Source organism: Stegastes partitus, unplaced genomic scaffold, assembly GCF_000690725.1.
Source record: "Stegastes partitus isolate 25-593 unplaced genomic scaffold, Stegastes_partitus-1.0.2 Scaffold983, whole genome shotgun sequence".
NCBI lineage: Eukaryota > Metazoa > Chordata > Actinopteri > Pomacentridae > Stegastes > Stegastes partitus.
In genome coordinates, this window is record NW_007578714.1 from 123,513 (window position 1) to 147,758 (window position 24,246).

Below are 24,246 nucleotides of genomic sequence, written 5' to 3' on the forward strand. Positions count from 1 at the left end.
TGTATAAAAGAAAATAAAGAAAAATATAGACAAATAATGACTGTAAATAAGGATGCTGTCTCTGTGACTACACAAAACTTCACAGATCCTCTTTTCAGTCAATCACAATGAGTATTGACATAACATATTGACTTACCATATGCTAGTCCACACTTCTCTTCCCTCTGTAAATCACTGCAGGAAAAAGATTGAAATGACATTAGACAAGTCAAACAACATTTAAAATGTTTTACTAATAAACAGCAACTACTAGAAAATTTATAAAGCCTTATAAATACTGAAGTGCTTTAAAAAATCTGAAAGGTTACACACTCACCTGTGCCAACGCTGCTCCCTGAACAAGTGACTAAAAGGGCAGAAACAGCAAAATCTAATTAGTCAGGTCAAATATTCATAGTATTCAGGTGCATCACACGTTTTGACTGCGTATTTCCAGAAGTCTGATAACTCTGAGATGCCTTTAATGCTGTTTTATTTTCTATTGAAGTCATTGTATTTCTAAAATGCTGGATTTATTTGTGTGTTAAAAACATATTATAAAGCATGCTGAAAAAAGGATGATCTATTCTAATCAAAAGTAAAAGGTTAAGTGTTAAATAACCCTCAAAACACACTATTCTCCACCACCTCCTGTCTCACCTGAGTACAGTCTCTTGGGGCAGAACAGGACTTTGCTGCCCTCTGGTGTGAGTGGAGCTACCACCACATGGTAGACGTCCCCACACTGGACGTTGCCAACGTCACAGCTGTTCTCTCCTGGAGATGCGGTGCAGGTGTAGTTGTTGCTGCTGCCAACCATCTCTGCCACGGAGCTGTGGCTGCTGCCGGTGCTGCGCCAGAAAACCCTCAGAGAGTTACCAGCCATCCTGTACAGCTTGACGCCCGACGGACAGCAGGCGCCTGCAAGACAGACATTCCAGTTTGTTAATTGACTCGTGATACTTCTCGTAAATCTGAGGCCATGTGGAAAAGCATTCGACTTTGTTTGAACCATAAATATTAACAGTATTTTTACATTACATTTTTAGAATGCATTTGGAGAACATTATTCTACCTTTAAGAAAGATATTGGAGGAACTGTACACACACACACACACATATATATATATATATATATATATATATAAGTCACTAATATGTAAATGACTGCTTATATTTCAATGTATGACATGTGTATAAGCCTCTGAAGTAGCATTTAAATGTCCTTCTGTTTTGTCCTTATAAAGATCAGTATCATTATATTCCCTGTGTGATAAGTCAGAAATAAAATGTGCTCCTCAAAAAATATAGCTTTTGTATTCATAGTATTTATGGCCTTCCCGCAGATAGAAAACATCCTCACTCACTGGATGAGAAACCGTGGTAGGTGCAGCTGGATTTGCGGCCGCTGTGGCTGAACGCCTCCATGGTGACGCTGTAGTTGGTGCCGCAGGTGATGCATCCCATGAGGCAGTGGGAGTCCTGGGTGTGGCAGCGGGCGTGACCTCGCGGTGAAGTTAGAGAGGTGATGAAGGAGTGAGCCCCTTTGGCATGAGACCACGACACATTGGTCATCGCCTGAGTCACCTGATCGACCGTTAGATTCACTGGACAACAGGGTTCTGTAAAACAAAATGATAAATGTGGATGCATGTGGGCCCAGACTGCCTTTTCTATGAATGCAGAGCTCAAACTGGGCCAAAAAGTCATCAACATTAAGTTGTTAATAAAATATTTTTGTATTGAACTTATCTATTTCATCTATTCTAGATGAAATGCTAAATCTTTAGAGGTTCCTTAATGTGCTTTAGTGATGAATATTGCTTGTCTAGTATTGTTGGAAACTATGGGATGCAACGAATCCAGTAACAAGATGCTACCAGTTTAAGTGAGCCACTGTTTTTACAATGAAGGTGAAGATGTCTCACTCTTTACTGTTCACATTTTGACCTTTTTGTTTCTTTCTGTCTGGTACCAAATCCCAAACTTTATGATAGAGCAATACAGAATTGTTGGAGTAGCATTAAACTGTTTATGTACAATCATCAGTAGTGGAAGAGGAATTCAGCTCTTTTACTTAAGTAAAAGTACCAATACAGCAATGCAAAAATACTCATGTTTTACAAGTAATTACAGATACTTCATGTAACAGTCCTGCATTAATCCAACAGAAGTTAAAGCAAATAAGATTTATTCAAGTGTTAAAGTATAAGATTTGGTTTGGTCCCTCAGACATTATTATATATAACATCATTAGATTATTAGTAGTGTGTCAGCATCATGTTGGAGCTGCTGCAGGTTTGAACTACTTTACATCCAGTTTTATATACAGAGACAGCAGAGAAATCTGAGGGCTCATCAGATGATTAATGGGAGAGAAATGAAGAAAACACAAAGTTTTGATCCAGGATTCTGTTTTCAGGTTTAATTTTTTTTTCTCTCAAAAAGTTTTTTTTCTGTCAAACTCAAGTAGAGTACAAGTAACTCAGATTTGTCCCTGACTGTACTTCAGTGGGGCTGTTGTATGAATGTGTACACTTGTATAATATCACACTTCCTTGTCCTTCTGTTTCACTGTGACCACATATTGCTGATTTTGGATACTGATACTGATGTAGTGCTACTTTTACCTGATCTGAATACATTGGGTACCACCATTTTTTTCTTCTTGAGAATAAGGATTGTGGAAAGGATCTTTTGTGAGACCAGAGTTGCACCAATGACAAGGAGCACTGCATTTGTCTGCACTTTTTAAGGATCAGCTCAAACCGTTGACTGCTCACCTGTTTCCAGGGAGTCAGAGTAGCTGGGCAAACTCTGGCCGGCGGCGCTGGTTGCTGTGACACTGACTTCGTAGGTGGATCCGCAGGGAAGGTCAGTGATGTCGCAGCTGCTTCCACTGGTGGTGCAGGTGTGCGTGCCGTCATCTCCACCTGCAGTGACAGTGTAGGTGGCAGCTCTGTTGTTTCCTGTCCAGCTCACGCCGAAGCAGGAGGAGTTCTTCGGATTCAGCATCAGATTCATCGGCATGCAGGGAGCTGATTGGAAGAAAGGAAGGAAGGAGGAGGGCATTAAATGCTGACTGAGTGTACTGAATATGGTCACACTCTTGAAGGACTCTGCACAATTCTGACAAGGTTGTATGCATCATTTTGGAGATATTTTAACATGCTTACTTTCAACCAGTGATTATTTCTTGAGATAAACACTTATTCAAAGCTATTAGAGAAGTCTGACAACAGAGGGAGGCAATGCATCATGACAGACTGTATAATTATAAAATTAGATATAATGTGATCGTACAAAAAAATAGCATATTATACTATCAGGGGTTGTCTCTATCTTGTGGTGCAATTAAGGAATAAAATGAGATAGCTTTGTGTTTTTGAATCATGCTGGTATCCAGTATTTTAGAGTTGTTTATTCAAAAATGTTATATACCTTTAAACAGCTTAAATATATTTAGCATTATACTTGGTACTCTACAGTATCTAAGTGTAGACAGTGCCAGAGAGACAAATAGAATGCAAGTGTAAAATGTGACTGTACATTAGCTGGATACATGCAGATACGAGCAGCAGTTTGATACCTGTGTCTTTGGTGTGAGCTCTACAAGCATGGTTACAGCCGCTGATTTCATTGCAGGGTGTCACCACCACAGTGTATTCGCTGTCACAGCTGAGGTCAGACAGGGCACACACCGGTGCCGTATCATTACAGACGATGACCTCTGAACTGTCTACAGCTCGAGTCTCATACAGATCTGCCCCTCGCGACGCTGTCCACATGATCTCCAGAGTGTCGGTGCTCACCGAGGCGACGGACACGTTCTCTGGACAGCAGGGCACTGAGAGACACAGGTGCATAAACGTTTAATAATCATAAACAAGAAGAGAAGGAAATCAGTCTCACCTCTGCTGCTACTTACAGGTGGTGTAGTTGAGAACCTGCCCTTGAGGACTGCCGCCGGCCTGGTTGAACGCCAACACAAACATCAGGGACGTGTAGCCACACTGGCAGTGGTAGGTGCAGTTGTTGCTGGTGGTGTTGCAGTGCTCCTCACTGCCGTCACTTTTCTTAATGAAGGCCGTGTAGCTGTCAGCATGAGGCACCGCGTCCCACGTCAGTGAACAGTTTCCTTCCGGTGACTCCACAAGAGCCAAAGACTCTGGAGGGCAGGGGACTGACAGCACAGGACAGCAGGGGGTTTAGTCACATACTGATAATGCTACTGACACTAAATGGAAAAACATGAAGAATGAGATTAACATATATCTCAAACAAATTGTTTCAGTTTTTAAATGTACTGGTACGTTTATACTTTGAGCACAACAATCTGTTGTAGCACATTACAGCATTTCGTTACTGTCAATCTTATATGATCAAACAGATGACAAAAGAAACCTGGAACAGTAATGTTCAAAAACTGTAAAAACAGATGAATACAATGACAAATATATTTAGAATAATGATTATTTTTAGCAGATTTCAATACAACAGCTGTGTCACTTTATGGCCACACAATATAAAAAAAAAAATAAAAAAATCAATTTCACATATTTTTGGTGTGGACATTACAAAAAAAAACAAAAACAAAATTATGTACATTTATATGTTTTCCTGTCACTTTTAGAATCTACAATAATAATAATATTTATCACTTTTCAGTTTCTAAAATACATATTTATCGCTTTAAAACATTTGTAAAATAATAGTGTTTTTTTGCTGATTTAAATACAGCAAAAAAAAAATTAAAAATAATAATTTTACAGTCACAGGTTGTGAAACAATAAGTTATGATTCCTAAAAATACAGATTTTTAATTTGGACACTTTTACAGTTTTTGGCCTTTTTTATATGGTTAACTTAAAAATTAAAAGTTTTCTTCAGAAATTTTTTTTTTTAAATGCTTTTTCCACAAAAGGCTCTGCTCATTGACTGTCTGTATTCGCCTGTTACAGTGAGACAGCTACCTTGGTAGAAACAGTGTTTATTTATCAGACTTAGTCAGCAGACTGACACATTCACATCTCAGTTACTCACAGGTGATGAAGACCTCGGGGCTGGACGGGTAGCCTTCCCCGGCCTCGTTGGAGGCGGTGACCTGGATAGCGTGGACCTCTCCACAGCTCACAGCAGGTTGCAGAGTGCAGGAACTGGATGTGGTGTTACAGGTCAGGTTCTGGTCACTCATCACATGGTACTCAATGGGTCCATAAAGCCCCTGGCTGATGTCCCAGGACACAGAGAGTTTGGCCACGTCATTGTTCATCACCACAGACACACTGACAGAGGAAGGAGTTGGAGGTCCTGTCAAAAGACAAAACATAAAGACAAAACAAGCAAAAGGTGAAAATTGCATGAGTACCATTTTCATATACTGCAAAGTTTTTTTTTTGACTATATGCTTTACTCCCCTGTATTTAAATGAGAATATTGTGATTTACTCTACTGTATTTTTTAAGAGGGCTGTAATTAAGATAATTAAGATTTTAGATTGTAAACTGTTAAAATGGAACATATTTCTGTAGATTATAATAGAAAACCAAGCACCAACCATCAATAAATTAATAATTTATGCAATAACCTAAATAGGAACACAGTTCAGAGTGGGTTACTTTCACTTTGAATACTTAAATGCATTTCACTGCTAATACTTTAAAGCCAGTATGTATAATATGCTGACAAAATAGCATTTTTGAAGTTGTTTTTGAGTATTTTCGTTTGTGCAGAAATGTATTAAGTCTGTACATAAAAAAAGAGACTTTAGGTTAAACTTCCACCACTCTGAATGTTTTTCATTGCAGTATTAAACCATTAGTAAAAATTGAACTTCAAACAACACTTTCAATACTTTTATCAATATTTACAGTATTTATTAAAGCTACTTCTTATGATAAAATGAGAATGATAAATGAATAGCCTTCTGGAAATATAAGACTTCCCTTTGCATTGCTGGCTTACATACATCAAGTATTTACTGACTGGAGATCAAGGTTTAGTCACCTGACACAAACACATAATAATATGTCAATTAAAATATCTTTATCCAAAAATTATAGTGCTCTTTGTGTATAATCTTACATGTCATAGTGTGTTGTAGAGTGTAAATTCACAGAGAAGTGTTTCAGTGCTTCCTTACGTGTCGTCTGGTTGACGTACAGACTTCCTTCTCCCTTTCGTCCCTCAGCGTCCCAGGCGAAACCCTGGATGACGTACAGTGATCCAGCGTCCAGGCCAGAGATGGTCAGATCGGCATTGGAGGTGTTGTGCATCGTGCTGCTGTTTGAGCCAAGCTTGTATATGGACAGGGAGTACTGGACGGCATGATCAACCGGGGCCCAGGATACGATGATACTGTCATTGCTGGGAGAGGAGGTGGAGAGCTGAGGAGGAGGCAGAACTGCGGAGGAGAAGACAGTTTAAAAGTTTTATATATAGGAAGTGCTGAGTCTCAAATCTGACAGAGAATACTTGAAGTCTTATAGCAATAATGAAATTTTGCAGCTGTGTGGCTGTGAAAGGCCGAGCTGTCAGGTGTGATATCATTTTTTAATTTGTATTATTCTAGGGTTTAAGTGAGGCAAGACTTCAGGATTTTAATGTTTTTGCTTTCAAGGATAAATTTAAATCAAAAACCTGATGTTTTTTCTCTATGAGTGATGGGATGCCACAAGAATATGTTATTTCTATACAAACAAGTAGTCATTTCACCTGTAACAGTCCTTTCAGTTTAAGATTAGAAGATTTTAGGGGTCTTTAGTGAGTCGTGTTTCAAGTAAGTCAGATCTCACTGAAAGACTCCTCATTTCTGTATCGCTCTAATTTTTGTCACAGCACATATAATATGGCACAAATGAATATAAAACTCTTAGTTAATTGATTGTGAATTACTTGTTTGTACATTGACTTTTTGTACACAAGTCTTCATTTCATTTATATATCAATGTATTTCATGTGTATTATCGTTAAATTTAATCTAACATATTAAATTCAAATCAATTTGTTTTGAAGATACTTTTTTTTATTTCACAAACAAGAAATCTCTGGTATGAGAGAGAAGATAGCTCTTTATTTGATTTTACCTCTACAGGCAATAATAAAGTCTTATCTAATTAGTTTTTCCTTCACTTTTGCAAAAGAGAGAATGAGACTGTGAATGACAGAGATAAAGAAAGAGCACAATGACTGAGTAGGCCCTTGCTAAAGAGGTGTTTAAGTGATGTTTAGGGAGATAGTAGCTCAATCCAAACCCAAGGGGACACACTAAAAACATTACAGGTATAAAAAAAAAAACAACTCAAAATGTCAAGCATGAAACACAAATCTGTGAAACTGCGTGTTGCACGTTGTTTTTGGCTCATGAGGATCAAATGTTCCCTCTGGGGCGGTAGCGGAGGTGAGAGGCGACAGCTATGTGCTCAGGATGAGGTCAGCTCTTTGTGTTTGTCACAGAGGGAGGTCAGGTATAGTTACAGGAGAGGTCCTCGGGGGCATTGATGCATTTCTTGGGTAAGACAAACCTGGATTTGCCCTCATGATGTGTGTATACATTCCCTCACAGTACTGTATATAGTGGCTTAGCTATGAAACAATAAGGCAGATCAAGTGACTTCTGCAGGGCATGTGGGCTGATGAGAAATGAACATAAGACTCGTTTCTGCGCATACAACAGCTCCTGGGTGTTGTTTTTTTCCATTGAATTTGTGTATGAGGTTATGTTTCCTAGCTGGACACTGAAGACATGGAAAAACCGACATTCTGCACAACATCACAAATAGTTTGATGACAAACAATGGTACCTGTCTTTCCAGTCACAGGACTTGAAGGCTGGCTGCGGCCTGCGCTATTCTCCGCCACGATGCTAAGGGAGTACTCGGTGTACGGTGTGAGGGACTTAATCTCAGCGGGGGATGACAACACGATGTCCTCTCTGTAGAAGCCATTGTCATTCTGGACTCGTATGACGTATTGAGTCGCCCCGACCTTCGAGTTAAACTCCACCATCAAGGTCCTGCTGTCCTTCGACTTCACTGTCTGGATGGGATCCATCTCATCGGGGGCTACAATCATCACAGTTACATTTAGAGATGGTATCCAAAGCAAAGACACATACTATAAACTTAGTGGTGGAGGTGTTGGATGTTCTCCACATGCAATCTTCCATCTTACCTTCAGATTTTACAGGTTAAGAAACAGTAGTTTAATTTCCTCTGAATCTCTCTGGGTACATTTTGGAATTATTCACTGAATCTACCTATAAAATTTTAACAGTTTAAGACCTTTTTTAAAAAAAAAAAATCATAAGTAAGGGGTACAATCATCTATTTTGTCTGACTTTTTAGTGCTCCTTTGCTCAGTGTATACCAACAAATGCCCAATTCACCCTGAGAAAAAAAAAATTTAAGTAACACTGAGCTATTTAAAGGTACATTGTAATATTAGTTATCATCCAATAAATTGGTTTTCCTGAATGTGGCAGCTTAAACTGTACTGCACAAATATCTTAAAGCATATTAAGATAAAGTCAAGCACACATAAAACTATAATATACACCAAAAGAAAATTAAATGAAACAACAGTTATGGACAAAAAAAAGAATATTAAATGTTTTAATAGTCCTGGTATGGACGGAATTGGACCTCACCTGTTGCTGAGTCGATAAATGCAGCATCCAGTGTCAGTTGGGAATCATCCAGAGCTTCAACTGTGAAGGTGTACACGATGTTCGGGGACAAGGGGGTGATGGAGCCCATCACTGTGTTCGGCCCAAATGAGGCAAAAGCAATGGGGTTGTTTGGTGAGTTTTGGGGGGCAACGGTGATCTTGTACGAGGTGGCTCCGGTGTACCTGGTCCATCTGAGAATCACAGTCTTGGATGTTGCAGTGAACACGGATACTTGGATACCTGATGAGAGGAATGCAAGCGGTGCACATTATGTTTTTATGTAATCAAGGTTTTTTTGCTTCTATATTCTTATATGTCTGTGGTAACATCCATAGAGACATATATGTATAAAGAAAACATACTGTACCTGATTGGGCTGCAGCCTGCAAATTTTGATGAGAAAACATAATTACATAATAGTTTTATATTATAGAATCAACAGGTTATGCTCTATTTATTGAAATTAATGTAAAATAAGTGTCATCTTAACAGTGCTGTATTACTGTACCTGTGAGCATATGCTCAGCAAGAATAATATCACCATCCACTTCATTGCACCCATTCTTCACGTTTGTCTCTGGAAACACTCCTCTCACTGTTTTGCACTGCTGCTTGTCTGCTTCTGTTTGGTTTTTACTTCTCTCGAGCAGTTTTACCTTTTCCTAAACATAGGTGCTGTCTGTGTAAGTTGAAATACCTGCATTTAGCTCCTCCCACTGAGGGTCAAATGTCCAATCATACTAAAGCAGAAAGATGCACCTTGGGGTGTGTACGTTGAATAGTAGAAGAAGGAAACACCTTCATAGTTGAAGGCATGATATTCTATAGCCAGAGATGTAGTCACAGCATGTGGCATTAATATGGGCCTAGCGAAGGAACTGGACTTTCCTCAGCTGGGGAGATACTCAGAATTATGAGGACGCCGGTCCAAACTGAGAAGAAAAAAAAAAACACCACTTAATCTACTGGAGTCTATCCCAGTTGACTTAGGGTGAAGGCCGGGGACACCCTGGACAGGTCCCCAGTCTATCACAGGGCTACACTTAGAGACAGACAACCAAGCACACTCACATTCACACCTATAGACAATTTAGAATCACTAATTTACCTCAACATGTTTTTGGACTTGTGGGAGGAATTTTCTTTAGTTGGGAAGGTACAAGAGCAGAAAGACTGTTCCAGAAATGAAGAACATGCCCTTCATGACACCAACAGCAAAGGTTTGCCATTATAACCCTGAAATAATCTTTTATTTTCCTTTCTGCAATTTTAATTTTCTTTTAGTTGTTGTTGTTTTTTTTTTTTAACCAACGTTTTTCCTGCTGGTGATTTCTTTGGTATTTCATTATTTTTGTTTTTTTAAATTCAAAAGTACTGTTGACTCAGTATTTTATATACTTCCTTTACCAAGAGCTAGATAGTTAAGCCACCATCATGGTAAAAACTACAACATATCAAGCAATCAGCAAGAAAGGGAAGACCTGAATATCTCTCCCAGATTAAAATCTATCCAAAAATCGTTAAATCACTGGCCCATGTGAGATTTATGCCTATTAGGCTGCATTCTTTTGACCAAAGCTGTTGGAATATCAAGAATCATATATCCATACCATTCTATGTTTATGTCATCTGGAGTAATAAAAATCAGCTAACTCTACTGTATTTAACTTTATATGGGAAAAAAAAAAGAAGTTACTATTTACATAGATCTCAACTGGTCAGGGATTATGAAAACGGGGATCTGAGAGCCAGGGAATTTGAATCTGTAATAGCAGCTCTTAGAATTAAATGGCTAAAAGAGTGTATTTCTCAGTCACATTCAATATGGTACCACATCCCAAACAAACTCTTCAGTAAGATTGGTGGCATTGATCTCTTACCTAGGTGTGACTTTGAGATGTCAAAAATTCCTATACAGCTGTCTAACTTCCACAGACAAGTATTACAGTATGCAAAAACGTTATTTACCCACAACTTCTCCCCACATAAATGCTTATTATGGAACAACAGGATTATCACCATCAACAGGAAATCCATTTTCAAACCTGACTGGTATGAAAAGGGGATTTTTTTTGTTCACGACCTTCTGGACTCCAATGATCACTTATTATGTTTGAAGGATTTTGTGGACAAGCACAACATTAGCATTTCAAATATAAGTTATGATAAATCCTGTAAAGCTATCCTTACACCTCGCTGCTTTTAATTCAAAGTGCTATGCCATTTCCCTTGAACCTGCCCTCCTTGCCCACCCTAAGATTTGGTGACAACTTGTTAGATAGGAAATGTGATAATAAATTGATGAGCTTAGTCTTTAAACAGAAGCTTTTGGGGACTTTAACTCATGTTCTGTGAAAGATCATTTAGAAGCACCTTATTATCAGGCTAGGTAAATTAATAAATATCATATTCATACCTGCAAGTGAAAAGGTTGTATTCTACCATTCCCTGGGTTCATAAACAGCTTCATCAGCTACTTTAAATCACTGAAATGTCTGGTTCACAAGAACCAAAACGCTAACAAAATGTATACCTGTATCTGTAAGTCATTGCTTTCTCAATGTGCCTTGATTTGTTGCTGCTTTGCTAGTTGTTTATCCATTGTTTTATTTGCTTGTTGGTTGTTGCTCTGTTCTGTTTACTTTTTTGTCTTTATATCATACTTGTCTGTTGTGCTGTTCGTACGGCATTATACCAATAGAAATACACTGTACTAATGTTGACTGAATGCACCCTGACTTGAATGTACACACTGTATTAAGCTGCATTATTGAAAAGCAAACAAAAAAACTACAACAGCGCTCCGTCGCACACTTGTTGACGCAGATGACGTCAGAGTCAAAGGACACCGGACCGACAGGAAGAGGCGCAGAGGGAAGAGAGAGAGAGAAAAAAAACAAGATGGCAGCAGGCTCGGACCACGGGCTCAAAAGGATAGTTTGGAAAAGTAAGTACTCTCCAGTAGGAGAGTATTTTCTACACTTCCTAAACAGCGTGACACTTGCTTGTTAACTAACAGGTCTATGAACTGCGTGCTGTTTGTTTTAACTTCTTTCTTTGTGACTTCATGAGACACTGAAGGTTCCGTTTCTTTTTGATGTTATTTTTTTGTTTTGTTTTGCAACGGGAGTTTACAAAGTTGGGCTGGAGGAAGAATCTAGTAAACAACAACAACAGCAGCAAACTGAACTTGACTTAACGCTCGGCGCTGTTGTTTGTCTTAACTGTACCGACTCCTGAAGCAAACTTCTGGCCAGAGTAGACCGTATGAGGTCACTGTGTCGCTTGGAGCCCCACCTAATTTCTGCAGTCTAACGCAGCACTGTTAAAAAAAAAAAGCTCCTCGGATGGTAAATGACGCAAACCTGCCCTCAGCTTCTCAAACATACTGAAATCTGTTTTCTCCTCCTATGAACGTCTTTGTTTTTTCTGATTGGGTTCAGGTTAGTGGTAATGATGTCGCAGAGAAGGCAGCCTTAGGTTGACGTTAACGGTGAAACAACACGACCTCAACATTGTCCTCAATTACCCGTTTATAGATCTACCTACAGCTGATGCAGCTCTAATGAAGGTTATAACAGTCGTTTTTAGTCGATGTGGAAGTGTTGATTTAAGTTTACACATACACATTACAGCCTCTGACCAGTAGAGCCTTCATAGGAACATGAAAGGTGCAAAGGACTTTTATTTTGAAAAACTACAATAACGTTTACTCAGTATGCATGAGTTTGTTTTGTCCTTTACATTCAGTTTCTTTATGTTCAAACGAAATCTGCGCCTATGCTAGGATATATTGCAGGGCCATAGACTGCATCAGTTTTAGTCAGGAACACCTAATCAGTGAAGGGACATAGTTAGACATTTCTCGCTTTGATTCTTAATATGCTGGGGTAACATGCACCTTCAGTAATTTACTTCATTTAATAAAAATAACAACTGCTGTGAACAAAGTAGTCATCCTTGCGAGGACCTGGTTGGAAATCTTTGTATTGTATTCTTTTTTTTTTTTTGGCTGCTTGCTTTTTTACTTCTTGTTTTTATTTTATTTCATTTTTTGTGTATGTTTATATAATTATTTCTTTTGTGCTACTGTGGTAAAACAATTTCCCTTGTGGATCAATAAAGTTTATCTAAGTCTAAATTCCTATGACAGTTAGGCAAAGAATCATATGAAACACAGCATGACGGTTATACCATGGTCCCACACTGTGAGCAAACACACAGAATATTTATTTAATTAATAGAACTTGCTAAAAATGTCTACGTTTTTGGGACTGTTTTATGCAAATAATGGACGCCACTTAGCCATAGAATTTTCACTGACCATGGTATAAATCTTCATGACTATGTCTTTTGCTGTTCTTCTCGTTTGCTCTCCTCCTCCTCCAAATGTATTTTTGTTTGATCAGTGTCTAGTACAGTACTATGATGGATTGTTCATGTTCTCATCGCTTAAATTTCTGTCCAACACTAGAACCAAGATAGCTTCAAAAGTCTGATGATATTGAATAAACTCGATCTGGCTTTACATTCATCATACAGAGCGTTGTGGTGCTGTTTTAAATGATCAAACAATTTTATTGTAGTGGCAACAATTGCAAGTCATTACAGACAGAATACTTGTTGTTGGTCAATATCATCCTTTCTGTAGCTGAAATATTTCCATACAAATGATGCATTTCTTTGTGCAACAAAAACTTCCTTTTCTATGTTTTTCCTCTGTGTCTTGCTTTTTTTGCTGTGCACGTGTGGAGTCTACGTGCCAATGAACTTTGTGTTTCGTAAAACGCAGTGTGTCTAAGAACTCTTAAAATGAAGTGAAGACTTCTCTTGTAGTTCAGTCATGGAAAATCGGAACCATGTAAATTTTGTTTTTGTATAAAGTAGAAAAAAAGATAAAAGTTGTTGCATGATGCATTTGAGTTCATTTGCCTGACTTCACATTGCAGGAAGTGCAGTGTGACTATTGTGCATGCACATGTCACAGAAACCAGTATTTCTTGTACAGCTCTATTGTGGTTAAAGTAGTATTCCGTTTTCCTTCTATTGATAGAAATTACTGTAAACCATTTAGTCATCTTTCATCACATAGTCTGCAGTGTTACTTTTGAAAATCCCCCAAATTAACCAGTCCAATACATTTTTGGTGTTTCATCAGTATCCTAAATAACTCAGCAATAGATTGCTGAAGTTCTAATCACTGGATTTTCTGTCCTACACAGGCTTTTGAGCAGTAGGACTGGGATACAACTTAAATAGTGTTGTCATGAACACTGAGTGTTTTCTGGTTTCAGTAAAGTTCTTCATGTTGTCATGTTCTGTGTCTTACAGAAATAAAAGACACAATAATTACAGACTGCAGAAAGTCTGAAGTATGGAAGGTAAGACAATCCCTCATGCCTCAACATTCTAACTGAATGAACATCCACATTTTCAATCAAAGTTTTATGTGACTGACTGACTCGTGCTCTGTACAGAATTGTAATTTGTCATGATGGCAGTGCTGTTCATTTTAATGCGGGCCTACACAACCTTCTTACATATTGCAGTGTGATACGTCAGTAACTGACCGCTATCAATTTGTTTTCTTTCCAGATATTGATTCTGGATCCCTTCACCACCAAGCTGCTCTCATCATGCTGCAAAATGTCCGATCTGATGTCAGAGAAAATAACAAGTAGGCTAACATTCTATTACAGTCATACACTTTTATCATTCAGGTGTTAAGTCAAACTACCGACGTCTATAGTTACAGTTAAAATCTATGTGTTCTTTCTTTAGTTGTGGAGGACCTGTACAAAATCAGAGAGCCTGTTCCAGAAATGAAGGCCATCTACTTTATGACGCCTACTGCTAAGGTTTGCCATTATTAACTTACAATGATCACATGATACTTCATATTTAGTTATCAGTTCTGCAATTTTTGTTTTTTTCTGTTGACTTTGGTTTTTTTTTTGTATTCTTTCTGCCAAACTCTGTTGACATTTCCGTTATTTTCATAGTGTGTGCAGGCCTTTATAGATGACTTCAAGAAGAAACCCAAATACAAAGCAGCCTATGTTTATTTTACTGACTGTAAGTAACTTATGAATCACTTTTGAAATGAACTTTATGTAAATATCTGACAAAAAGACACTTTAATTGCACACTGAAGGCTTTTTGGTCCCACAGACTGCCCCGATGACCTGTTTCACAACATGAAGCTGCACTGTGCAAAGTACATACGTGTCTGTAAGGAAATCAACATGTCCTTCATGCCACAAGAGAAACAAGTGAGTTGAGGCTGGGTGCAGAGTGTGCTGTTTCAGCTCGTTTTGTAATGCTCCATTTCCTCTTTTTTTTAAAAAAAAAAAATCCAGATTGTGTGTCTGCTTCACTGAGGGGAAAATACACTTGTTTTAGTGTGCTGTAGGTCATGTTAATCTTTAATGGGTGTTGGCTGTTTTAAGCGATGATGTAACGTGCGTTGTTTTATCCTACAGACTTGGGAGCAGTAACTAGTGGCTCTCTGTATTTTGAAAATCAAAAATGTCTCAGGATTCAGAATCAGAATCAGAAACAGATTTATTGCCAGGTATAGTTTACACAATTTGTTCTGGTGGGTTGGTGCAACAATACAACACTAAATATAGAGTAAACAATAAATATAGAGTAAAATAAAGTAACTACAAATAAAAATAGCTGTAATAGTGCAAAGAATTAGATTTACATTTAAATAAGAACCATAGAACGGTAGTCTTATTTACAATTCTTAATTGCTTTAAGATTTCTTCCATAATAGCAACAGCCAGGCAGTTAGTTCAGGAGAAATTATTTGACAGAAGAAAGATCCATGTGCACATGTTTTATAATAATTTCATACAAATTGTTGATGGAAAGAATAGTTCTTTTTACACTGTTATGTTGATTGTTTTTAAGGTGTTCACATGTGACAATCCGGGGGCTTTCCGAAGCATCTACAGTCCCCACAGTAAGGAAAAAGAGAAGACACTGGAGACTCTAGCCGACCAGCTCATCTCTCTGTGTGCTACGTTGGACGAGTACCCAGGAGTCAGATACAAGAAGTAAGCCAGAGCGGATTCAGTTTCGAAGCTTATAACACACCTCAGCCCCCAAGCAGACTGACACCTTTCATAAGAAGAGCTTAGAATGTGGCACTCATCTGTGTCGGGGAAATTAGGGTGAGGTTATACAAGAAAAGTAGTTTGAGTTTTTGTCTGAATGGCTGCACTGGAGTGAATAGCTGGCCTTCAAAGAGAGGGAAGGAGATGTAATATAATTTCAAAGTGGAGGTTGTACAGATTTTTAGATTTGCTCTTCTGGAAGACATTCATAGTGTTGCACTAGACCAGAGGTGTTGAATCCTGGTCCTCGAGGGCCGTAATCCTGCATGTTTTAGATGTTTCCCTCTTCCAACACACCTGATTCAAATGATCAGGATCATTATCAGGCTTCTGCAGAGCTTGATGATGAGCTGATCATTTGAATCAGGTGTGTTGGAAGAGGGAAACATCTAAAACATGCAGGATTACGGCCCTCGACGACCAGAGTTCGACACCCCTGCACTAGACTGTTGACATTAAAACAGAAAAAGCTACGCACAACATGAAAAGTCAAGAGTTGGACATAGAATTTCAAACATGGATTCTTTTCTTAAGCCCAGTCACAGTGTAGCACTAAGTAAGAGCACGCTGGTTAAAAACGACTGTATCTATGACTTTGTTACAATGGAGGATTTAGCTACAAAACTGCTGATTTTCAGAAATCCAAGCTTTTTAGGGCAAATTTTGTTTTTTTTAAGCTCTGCTGTTTATATGGCCAACTAAACTTGACTCTAGTAAAGACAAAAGTAATTAAAATGTTTCTCCAAATGGCTGCTGCAATCCCCATGAAAGTCAGTTTGATATGCTACAACTGCTGGATTAACTCATGTTAGGATCAGTGTGACTTCTCTATGTATCAGCTTGACTGTGCTAACTCATTTTATGTCATAACTAGAGACAGCAACATGGAGAATGCCAAAACCCTTGCAGAACTGGTTGACAAAAAGTTGGCAAGACATTACGAGCTGGATGACAGTGGAAAGAAAAAGGTGAGACACCTGCTGAACAAAGAATGTTGACAGAATAAACAAAGACTTAGCTCTGGGAGTAGATTGGAATCTGTATATACAGTATGATTTTTTTGTGGAGCAAAAAGTATCATGTAAAAGTTAGCACAAAAAATCTAATTGTTGTTTCCAATCACTGGGCATTTGAAAAGGGAAGGTTTGCAGTGGTTGCTTGATAATAGTTAAGCAGGATCACAGAATGTGAGGAGCAGTAACCAGTGTTTTTATATGTAATGCAGTTTTAAATCAAGTGTTTTTATCTGTACATTTCATCCTCTCCACAGGGAAAGACCCAGGCCCAGCTGCTGATAGTGGAAAGAGGTTTTGACCCTGTGAGTCCCATTCTGCATGAGCTGACCTACCAGGCCATGGCCTATGATCTCATCGATATCCAGAGTGATACCTACAAGTAATATAACTTTTATCTGTTCTCTCTTCCTGCACTCACCCTGCTACACAGTCATCTTACAGCACCATATTGTCATGGTCATAGTAGACACAAATTTACATATTTTGATGTTTAATTTCTAACTGAAACCCATTATTTGGGTCATTTTGTGGTCAGGTACAAGTCTAAAGATGGTGCAGAGAAGCAGGCCCTGCTGAATGAGGATGACATGCTCTGGGTTAAGCTCAGACACAAGCACATCGCTGAGGTCTCAGAGTAAGTGTGCATGATCTGAAGCATGGCAGTAGCCGGTTCCTGTTGTTCTCATCCTTTTAACCTTTTTTTTCTCCCTTGCAACAGACAAATTCCCAAGATGGTGAAAGAAATTTCTGCTAGCAAGAAGCAGCCAGATGGAAAGGTAAAGTGGTTTCTGCTTATGTGCTTCACAACCTCTTGAACTGCGGTTTTGTACTGAAAATGCATATTTTGAGCAATTTTAATTATTTTCCAGATCACAATTAGCAATTTGGCCCAACTGATGAAGAAGATGCCTTCATTCCGTAAACAGCTGACTGAGGTATGCAGCACCTGTGTATTTAAACTGCCTTTAAAGTTGTAACATATACAACCTGGTTTGCACTTACTGTAAAACTATCAGTTTACCTTGAATTACCTGCAGGGTCATGCCATGCTATTGGTTTTAGGACAAATGCTAATATAATTAGCTTTCTTCGAGTCAGTGTAGACCAAGGCAATCATTATGCTGTGGTTGGGTGTGGTGCCTCCACACCTGTTAAAGCCTGTTATGCGAGGTTGCCTTCATCATGTTTTTAGAAGCAAAATAGGGTGAAGCCGAATAGTCTCTTTGCAAAATATGTTTTCATTAAACAATATCATTTGAAACACAATTGCCAATACTTGTGCATCCGTTTTTGACTTTTCTTTCTGTCTGAATTCTAGAAAACTGTTCATCTGCAGTTGGCGGAGGACTGCATGAAGCACTTTTCAAACAATGTGGAGAAACTCTGCAAAGCTGAGCAGGTCTGGTCCCAACCATTTTTACCACTTAATATTAGTCAGACGTTATGTTACAATTACATTTTCATTTAGCAGACGCTTTTAAACCAAAGTGACGTACATCTGAGAGTAGATATACTTTCATACACCAATGGCAACAGAGCTGCCATTCAAGGTGCCTGTCTGCCATTGGGAGCAGCATTGGGTTCAGTGTCTTACCCGAGGGCACTTTGACTGTGGAGGGGCGGGGGATTGAACCGCCAACCTTGCAATTAGAGGACAGCACTCAGCCACAGTCGCCTATGTGGTGGTTTAGTGAACACAGATAACATTTGCCAGATAGAAATCCCTCTGACTTCGAGAGGTCCAATCCCAGTCTCCATCCTAAGGCCTAAGAACTAAATCCTCACAGATTTAACAGATGCCACTGTTTACATGTGTTGTGTTCGTGAGAGGGAATGGCACATGTTGCTAGGAACCAAAGAATCACCATTTAACAACAACAAAAAAAAAAGACTCTAAAATTGTGTTTCATTCATAGTTTGATGAGCTACTCTGTTGATCACTCCCTGTTTGTAAGGTATGCTGTATGTTTGTGTGCAGGACCTGGCAGTAGGTTCAGACGTGGACGGCCAGAGGGTGAAAGATCCCATGAGGACTCTGCTGCCTGTGCTGCTCCACCAGCACAGTACCCACGACAAGATCAGAGCTGTGCTGCTCTACATCTTCAGCCTCAATGGTACATCAGTCTTCCCCTGCAGCAGACTGCTTCACTGTCTGTTTGTTAGTATTCTATTAAGTAGTTTCTTGCTTTGAAGCGAGGATGTGATGTTTCTCTGTGGATTTCCTGAACTAACCCATTTGTTGATTTATTCTCAATAAAAGTCCTGAATGTTTTTCCAGTATTTAGTTACAAATGCACCCCACCATGTTTATGACTACCAAAGTCATTGCAGGAATGTGGATATGATTTTCCAGTTAAAAGAAACTTTATCCTAAAAGATCATAGAATGGACATAAAAGTTCCCTTTTTTTTTTTTTTGACTAAGACCCTCATGAACAATTACTATTAACAAAAGGGTGCTGTCCTAATAAATGGTTAGATTTTAATTCTTTGTTTGCTGGTTTGGTGTGTGTAAACAGGAACAACAGATGAGAACTTGAACAAACTAATCCAGCATGTGAAGATCGAGGACCAGCGAGAGTTTATCCTGAACTGGAAAGAACTGGGTGTCCCTATAATCACATCGGTATGTGGAGGAGAGGAGGACATAGTTTGAATCAGTGCTTTTGATTGCAGTTCATATTTGGTGCCCATGATTTAAAACTACCAATGATGAGATCGTAGCTGGCGACTGGAATTTTCACCATTGTTCACTTAGTGTTTTTATTTTTTTGATTCTGTGTGTATTCTTGTTTCTGATCATTGCTGTACTTTTGTTCCCAGCCTAGTCTCTTCAATCGCAAACCTACCCGACGGGATCGATCCCAGGAGGAGAAGTACAACCTTTCAAGATGGACTCCTGTCATAAAAGATGTGATGGAGGTTAGTTGGCAGCTGTCATCTCTGCATGATCACATATCTTTTGTATTGCTACATCCTCCTTTTTACATACACGTCTTGAAAAAGTTATGTCGTTCCAACATATAGCTCTATCTAGGTCACTGGGATACCCCAGTTCTCTGAATGGTATTCGTGCGAAAATTGCTGAACAGAAATGAGGAGTCACAACAAAAGCGGGTTATCAAATTCAGGTCATCTGATATTCAGTGTCACATATATGTTTGTGTGGTTTTGTACCTCTTTATTCATTTGTAAACGACTGCATCTTTACATCTGTAGGGCACAATAAGGCACCACTTCTGTGCTGATCCCAGAGGACGATCTCTCTGTTTCTGCTTCAATATCTCGATGTTCGAATGCATTTGTTGTATGTTAAATGCGTTCCACATAAGAGGTGTTTATAGTAAGATGAGATTGTGTTTTGTGTTGAAATTGCAGTAGGATGTCACTGAGACTTACTGCCTTGTTTGTTCTGTATAAAGAGACATGTTGAATATACAGTACTCTCATTCACCTTTTCACTTTGTCTTATGATTAAGTTTGCTGGTGGCTGTGTCTTTTGATTTTGGTAAGTTATATGAGCTATAAAATAAAGAAAAGGACATAATGTACTGGTTCATAAAACTCTGCTGCTGAGTCCAGTTCTTAGAAATGGTTTTTGGAACTGAGTGGAAAAGTTAAGCTGTTTTTCTTCCCTAAACTCACCAGTTTACAGAATCTCAGTTCTGTATGTGCACATGTTGGTAATCAAAAGAAAAGCTAGAGCTCTGGCTGAACTGTAACACAAGTTATTTTATGTCTTCTCATTTTCACTTCCCCTTCCTGTTATTACCTGAAATCATTTCTCAGCACTGTTCACCACATAACTGCCTAGTTTGCTGCTAAATGGAGTCATAAAATGTGGCTAGAATATGTTAAAAACAATCTGCTCCTTCTGTCTTTGGCCTCAATGTGTCAATAAAAGCTGCACAATAGATAAACATGTTTCAAGTCTCTGAGACTAAGAAGTGCTTGACAGCAGATTGTTTCTCTGCCTAAACCTCCCCAGATGCATGTTGTAGTTGGCAGCAGAAATAGCCATGTGGGTGTGTGAGGTCCTCAAAGTTCAAGGATCAATCCTACTTTTGGAGTCTGGCCTGTGCTCACCAAAATTATATTTTTTTTCTCTGGCATTTAGCTCTTTTCTCCATAAATGACTTGCACTTGAAGTCAGTAGGTTGAGTGATCTTTTACTATCTTAAATTGACAGACTGTGTGTTTTACGTCATTAAATTCAAAGAGCAAGTTTGTGTTGGCATGTTGGTCAGACAGAGCGATTTGCTGTATAAGGTGACCACTGGCCTCGAACTCCAAAACTACATTCCTTAGAGGTACTCGATGTATGTGCATGAGTAGCATACCTCACAAAAGCACAAGCAAAAAGCCAATAAAATATAAATGTTACTGGCTTTCCACGGGACTGAATATATATTAGTGACAGACAAATTATAAATCTGTATCTTCCAGGATGCTGTGGAGAACAAACTGGACACCAGAGAATGGCCGCACCAGTCAGAGTGTCCGGCTGCCTGGAATGGATCCGGGGCTGTCAGGTGAGTGCTCATGCTTGGACTGAGCCATTTTGTTTCAAGACATGATAATAAATTCTGCTTGAGTTGCATCAGGCTTTTTTGGTGCTCAACGTAACCTTAAAAGCTTTGGCATTGTGTCTTTTTTGTTTTTATTTCCAGGTATTGTAAACATTTTCCAAAGTACTGCTTGAAATTTCTATTTATGTATACACCTAATTAATCAAACGTAATAGGCAGTTGTCTTTTCATTTTCATCTGAAGAAAACACAAGATAGCAAATTTCAAGACATGTTTAACCCACACAAAGTCCTAACTTCCTTATAGAGACAATGGTAGGTAGTAAGAGGGTGATGAGTTGGCGCCCTCTGGTGATTATTTTTGTAACTACAGTAAGTTTTATCTCAATCTCTTCAACACCCTTCTCCCTGGCTTTCTTGCTGTTTATTTCAATGGCTGCTGCCACTTTTTCTCTTAAATGTTCCAAGTTTCTGATGCCCCTCCTCTGCTCCACAGTGCCCGCCAGAAGCACAAACCCAGCTCTCAGGATGAACATCGGACTGGCTCGCGTCTCATCATCTTTGTGATAGGGGGAATCACTTTCTCTGAGATGCGCTCTGCCTACGAGGTCACCCAGGCAGTGAAATCCTGCGAAGTCATCATAGGTGAGCAATAATACAAGACTACACTTTGACTTCGCTTTGTATCTCCAAACAAGTTGCGCTCAGTCAGTGTACTGTTATGAATCAGTGACTTGTTGCCACTGAGTTCGTCTAAAGAAGGCTATGATTCTAATGACAAATTGTGGCTCAGTTGGACAGACCATTGCAAAAAATTGTAAAAATTTCACTCACTGCCTCTTTTTATTTCCAGCTGATTTACATCCCCTGCTGGAGCCAATTGGAATTTTGAAAGGACTTTTAGATCTAATTTGAGAGTTAATGTTTTTTTTTTATCCGTTGTTTCCAGGGTCTTCGCACATTTTGACACCCACCAGTCTCCTGGATGACATCAAGGACTTGAGCAAAGGCCCGGTGGAAAGCTTTACTATAGATGAAAGGAGCAACGCCTGAGAAGTTTGGCCCTCGACGTAGAACCTCCCCAAACTCCCCCCCGTTTTCCTGCATCTCATATGGCTCAGCACAGTGCACTCAACTCAACTTCCTGATGGAATACTGAAGGGAATTTACCTTGTACTCGTCTTTTTGTCTTTTTAAGCCTGATGCACATTTATGGTAGGCATGAGGACACATATTCTTTTAACTTGGTCTTTTTACGTCACAAAGTTTCTTCTGAAAGCACTAAGAACAGCTAAGACTGTAGCCTGCTTCGCCCAGCTAGATATTGAGATTTGATGATAACGATCATGTTAAAAATCTATTGACCTCATCCTACTAAGAGTATTTTATGTAAAAAATGTCTAACCTGCCCATTTGTGTTTGCCTTTGTTACAAGTAGAATGGCCTCTGAGAAACCTTTGGAGACAGAATGGTGGTGAAAGCAGCACAAAGTTGATGTATATACTGTATGTAAGCACTGAGTCCCTGCTATGCTATTTTGACTCTTTCAGTCACTTCTGTTTGTGATCACATAATGTAATTTGAAGAGTGTTTTTAACATATAGAGTATTTACGTTTTTCTTAAATTGAACAACTGACTAATAAATGGATGAAGTGGTTCAAATCTTTATACTTCTTTATAGATAATGTTTTCTTAATTGCAATCTAGGATGGTGCTAAACTGCCAATACCAGCGTTGAAAACGTAGGAAAGAAACCAGTGTAATGAAATTACTAAAGGACCTTCATGATCAAGGTAAACCTAAATATATACAGCACAAAAAATATTTGCACCATGTTTGCACATGTAATTAAACAGTAATACACTAATAGTAAACCCAAAACAAATAAATCAGATCTTGTTTTAAAATTTGGCTTCAAGTTTTAACCCCCGACTCCAAACTCCCACAGAAAAAAAAATAAGAAAAAAAACAAAACAAAGAAACTGCGGGTGCCCCTATAGCTCACCCGGTTGAGCGGGCGACCCATGAATAGGGGCTGTAGTTCCTCGATGTAGCAGTCATGAGTTTGACTTTCCCCCCCCCCCCCTCTTGTCTCACCCTCTCACTGTCCTAACTAATAAAGGCAAAAACACCAGAAAAAATTATCTTTAAAAAAAACAACACAGAAACCACTGTGTTAGAACATGGCCAACTGAAAGCAGGACAGAGCAGAACTTTCTAAAAACACCATCAGAGATATTCAACCAAGGCCTTCTGTAAACCACGTGTCAGATAGAAAACTCTACAGGAGCAGCCATTGTTCCATGAACATGCTGCACTTTATGGACTTTATGGGAGGATATTATGAGGTTTCTATGTCATAGATCATATCTGGCCTACTTTTCCTTCTGGCATTATGCTTCAGTTACATGGCACTTTGGTGGTTCGTGGCATACTCAAGCATATACACAATGCAGAAAAGAGTACATGCTTCCTGTGCTGTCAAAAGGCTAAATACGATAGGGGTGACAAATCTTTGAAGTTGTGAAGGAGCTTTGTAGACGAGGTTAATGGATCACCATACATTAGATTGGTTTTATACAAAATAAATGGAGACATGTTTTGCTCTAATTCATAATGTAACTCAGCAACAAAAGAAAAGTGAGGAATGAATGAAAGACTTTAAATAGAGATGACTCAAATTGCTAAATGGTTATGATGTGTCAGAAATAGCTATTAAAAGTGTTTCGAGTTAAACTGAGGATCGAGTTAGCAGTTAAATCCAACAAACAGTTCTACTTTGTATTTAGCTTGTATGTACGGGAGAGCCGAGGGACAGGACACACATCCTGACCTGATTTCCAGTGAAGGTATCATGTTTGTGAGAAGGAGAGCATATCAGAGATCATAGATGTAGTTAAAGTAGAGAATAGTGCAGCTTTTACATAAAAT

General features: G+C 38.8%; 2 protein-coding genes across 3 annotated transcripts in view; one reads left to right on the forward strand and one right to left on the reverse strand.

Annotated features, from left to right (window-relative positions):
- LOC103366817 (fibronectin type III domain-containing protein 7-like) overlaps positions 1–9,209 on the reverse strand; it is an 11,071-nt gene extending 1,862 nt beyond the window's left edge. The window contains exons 1-13 of the mRNA XM_008294655.1: positions 9,156–9,209; positions 9,015–9,030; positions 8,627–8,887; positions 7,782–8,042; positions 6,122–6,382; positions 5,023–5,289; positions 3,908–4,162; positions 3,569–3,826; positions 2,763–3,017; positions 1,347–1,601; positions 640–900; positions 317–346; positions 137–174 (exon numbers count right to left, since the gene is read on the reverse strand). Coding sequence (XP_008292877.1) covers positions 143–174; positions 317–346; positions 640–900; positions 1,347–1,601; positions 2,763–3,017; positions 3,569–3,826; positions 3,908–4,162; positions 5,023–5,289; positions 6,122–6,382; positions 7,782–8,042; positions 8,627–8,887; positions 9,015–9,030; positions 9,156–9,209 — 2,466 coding nt within the window. The 3' untranslated portion in view covers positions 137–142. The remainder of the gene's footprint in view (positions 1–136; positions 175–316; positions 347–639; positions 901–1,346; positions 1,602–2,762; positions 3,018–3,568; positions 3,827–3,907; positions 4,163–5,022; positions 5,290–6,121; positions 6,383–7,781; positions 8,043–8,626; positions 8,888–9,014; positions 9,031–9,155) is intronic.
- stxbp3 (syntaxin binding protein 3) lies at positions 7,689–22,981 on the forward strand. Of its 2 annotated transcripts, XM_008294653.1 has the most exons (20): positions 7,689–7,694; positions 11,527–11,594; positions 13,979–14,028; positions 14,243–14,324; positions 14,429–14,505; positions 14,650–14,722; positions 14,819–14,919; positions 15,566–15,711; positions 16,646–16,739; positions 17,042–17,166; positions 17,323–17,421; positions 17,506–17,563; positions 17,657–17,722; positions 18,106–18,186; positions 18,766–18,901; positions 19,306–19,412; positions 19,610–19,708; positions 21,233–21,318; positions 21,811–21,959; positions 22,264–22,981. In XM_008294653.1, exons 1-20 carry the CDS (start codon positions 7,690–7,692, stop codon positions 22,365–22,367), a joined length of 1,806 nt encoding a protein of 601 aa, XP_008292875.1. In that variant the 5' UTR covers position 7,689; the 3' UTR covers positions 22,368–22,981. The 2 variants fall into 2 exon arrangements, with proteins under 2 accessions (XP_008292875.1, XP_008292876.1); XM_008294654.1 differs by lacking the exon at positions 7,689–7,694 and having other exon boundaries at positions 11,517–11,594.
- Positions 22,982–24,246: the final 1,265 nt, after the last annotated feature.

Coding starts and splice junctions, on each gene's coding strand:
- stxbp3 (XM_008294653.1), top strand. Junction 14,723..14,818: donor CTATGTTTATTTTACTGACT/GTAAGTAACTTA, acceptor TTGGTCCCACAG/ACTGCCCCGATGACCTGTTT. Junction 18,187..18,765: donor AACTCTGCAAAGCTGAGCAG/GTCTGGTCCCAA, acceptor GTTTGTGTGCAG/GACCTGGCAGTAGGTTCAGA.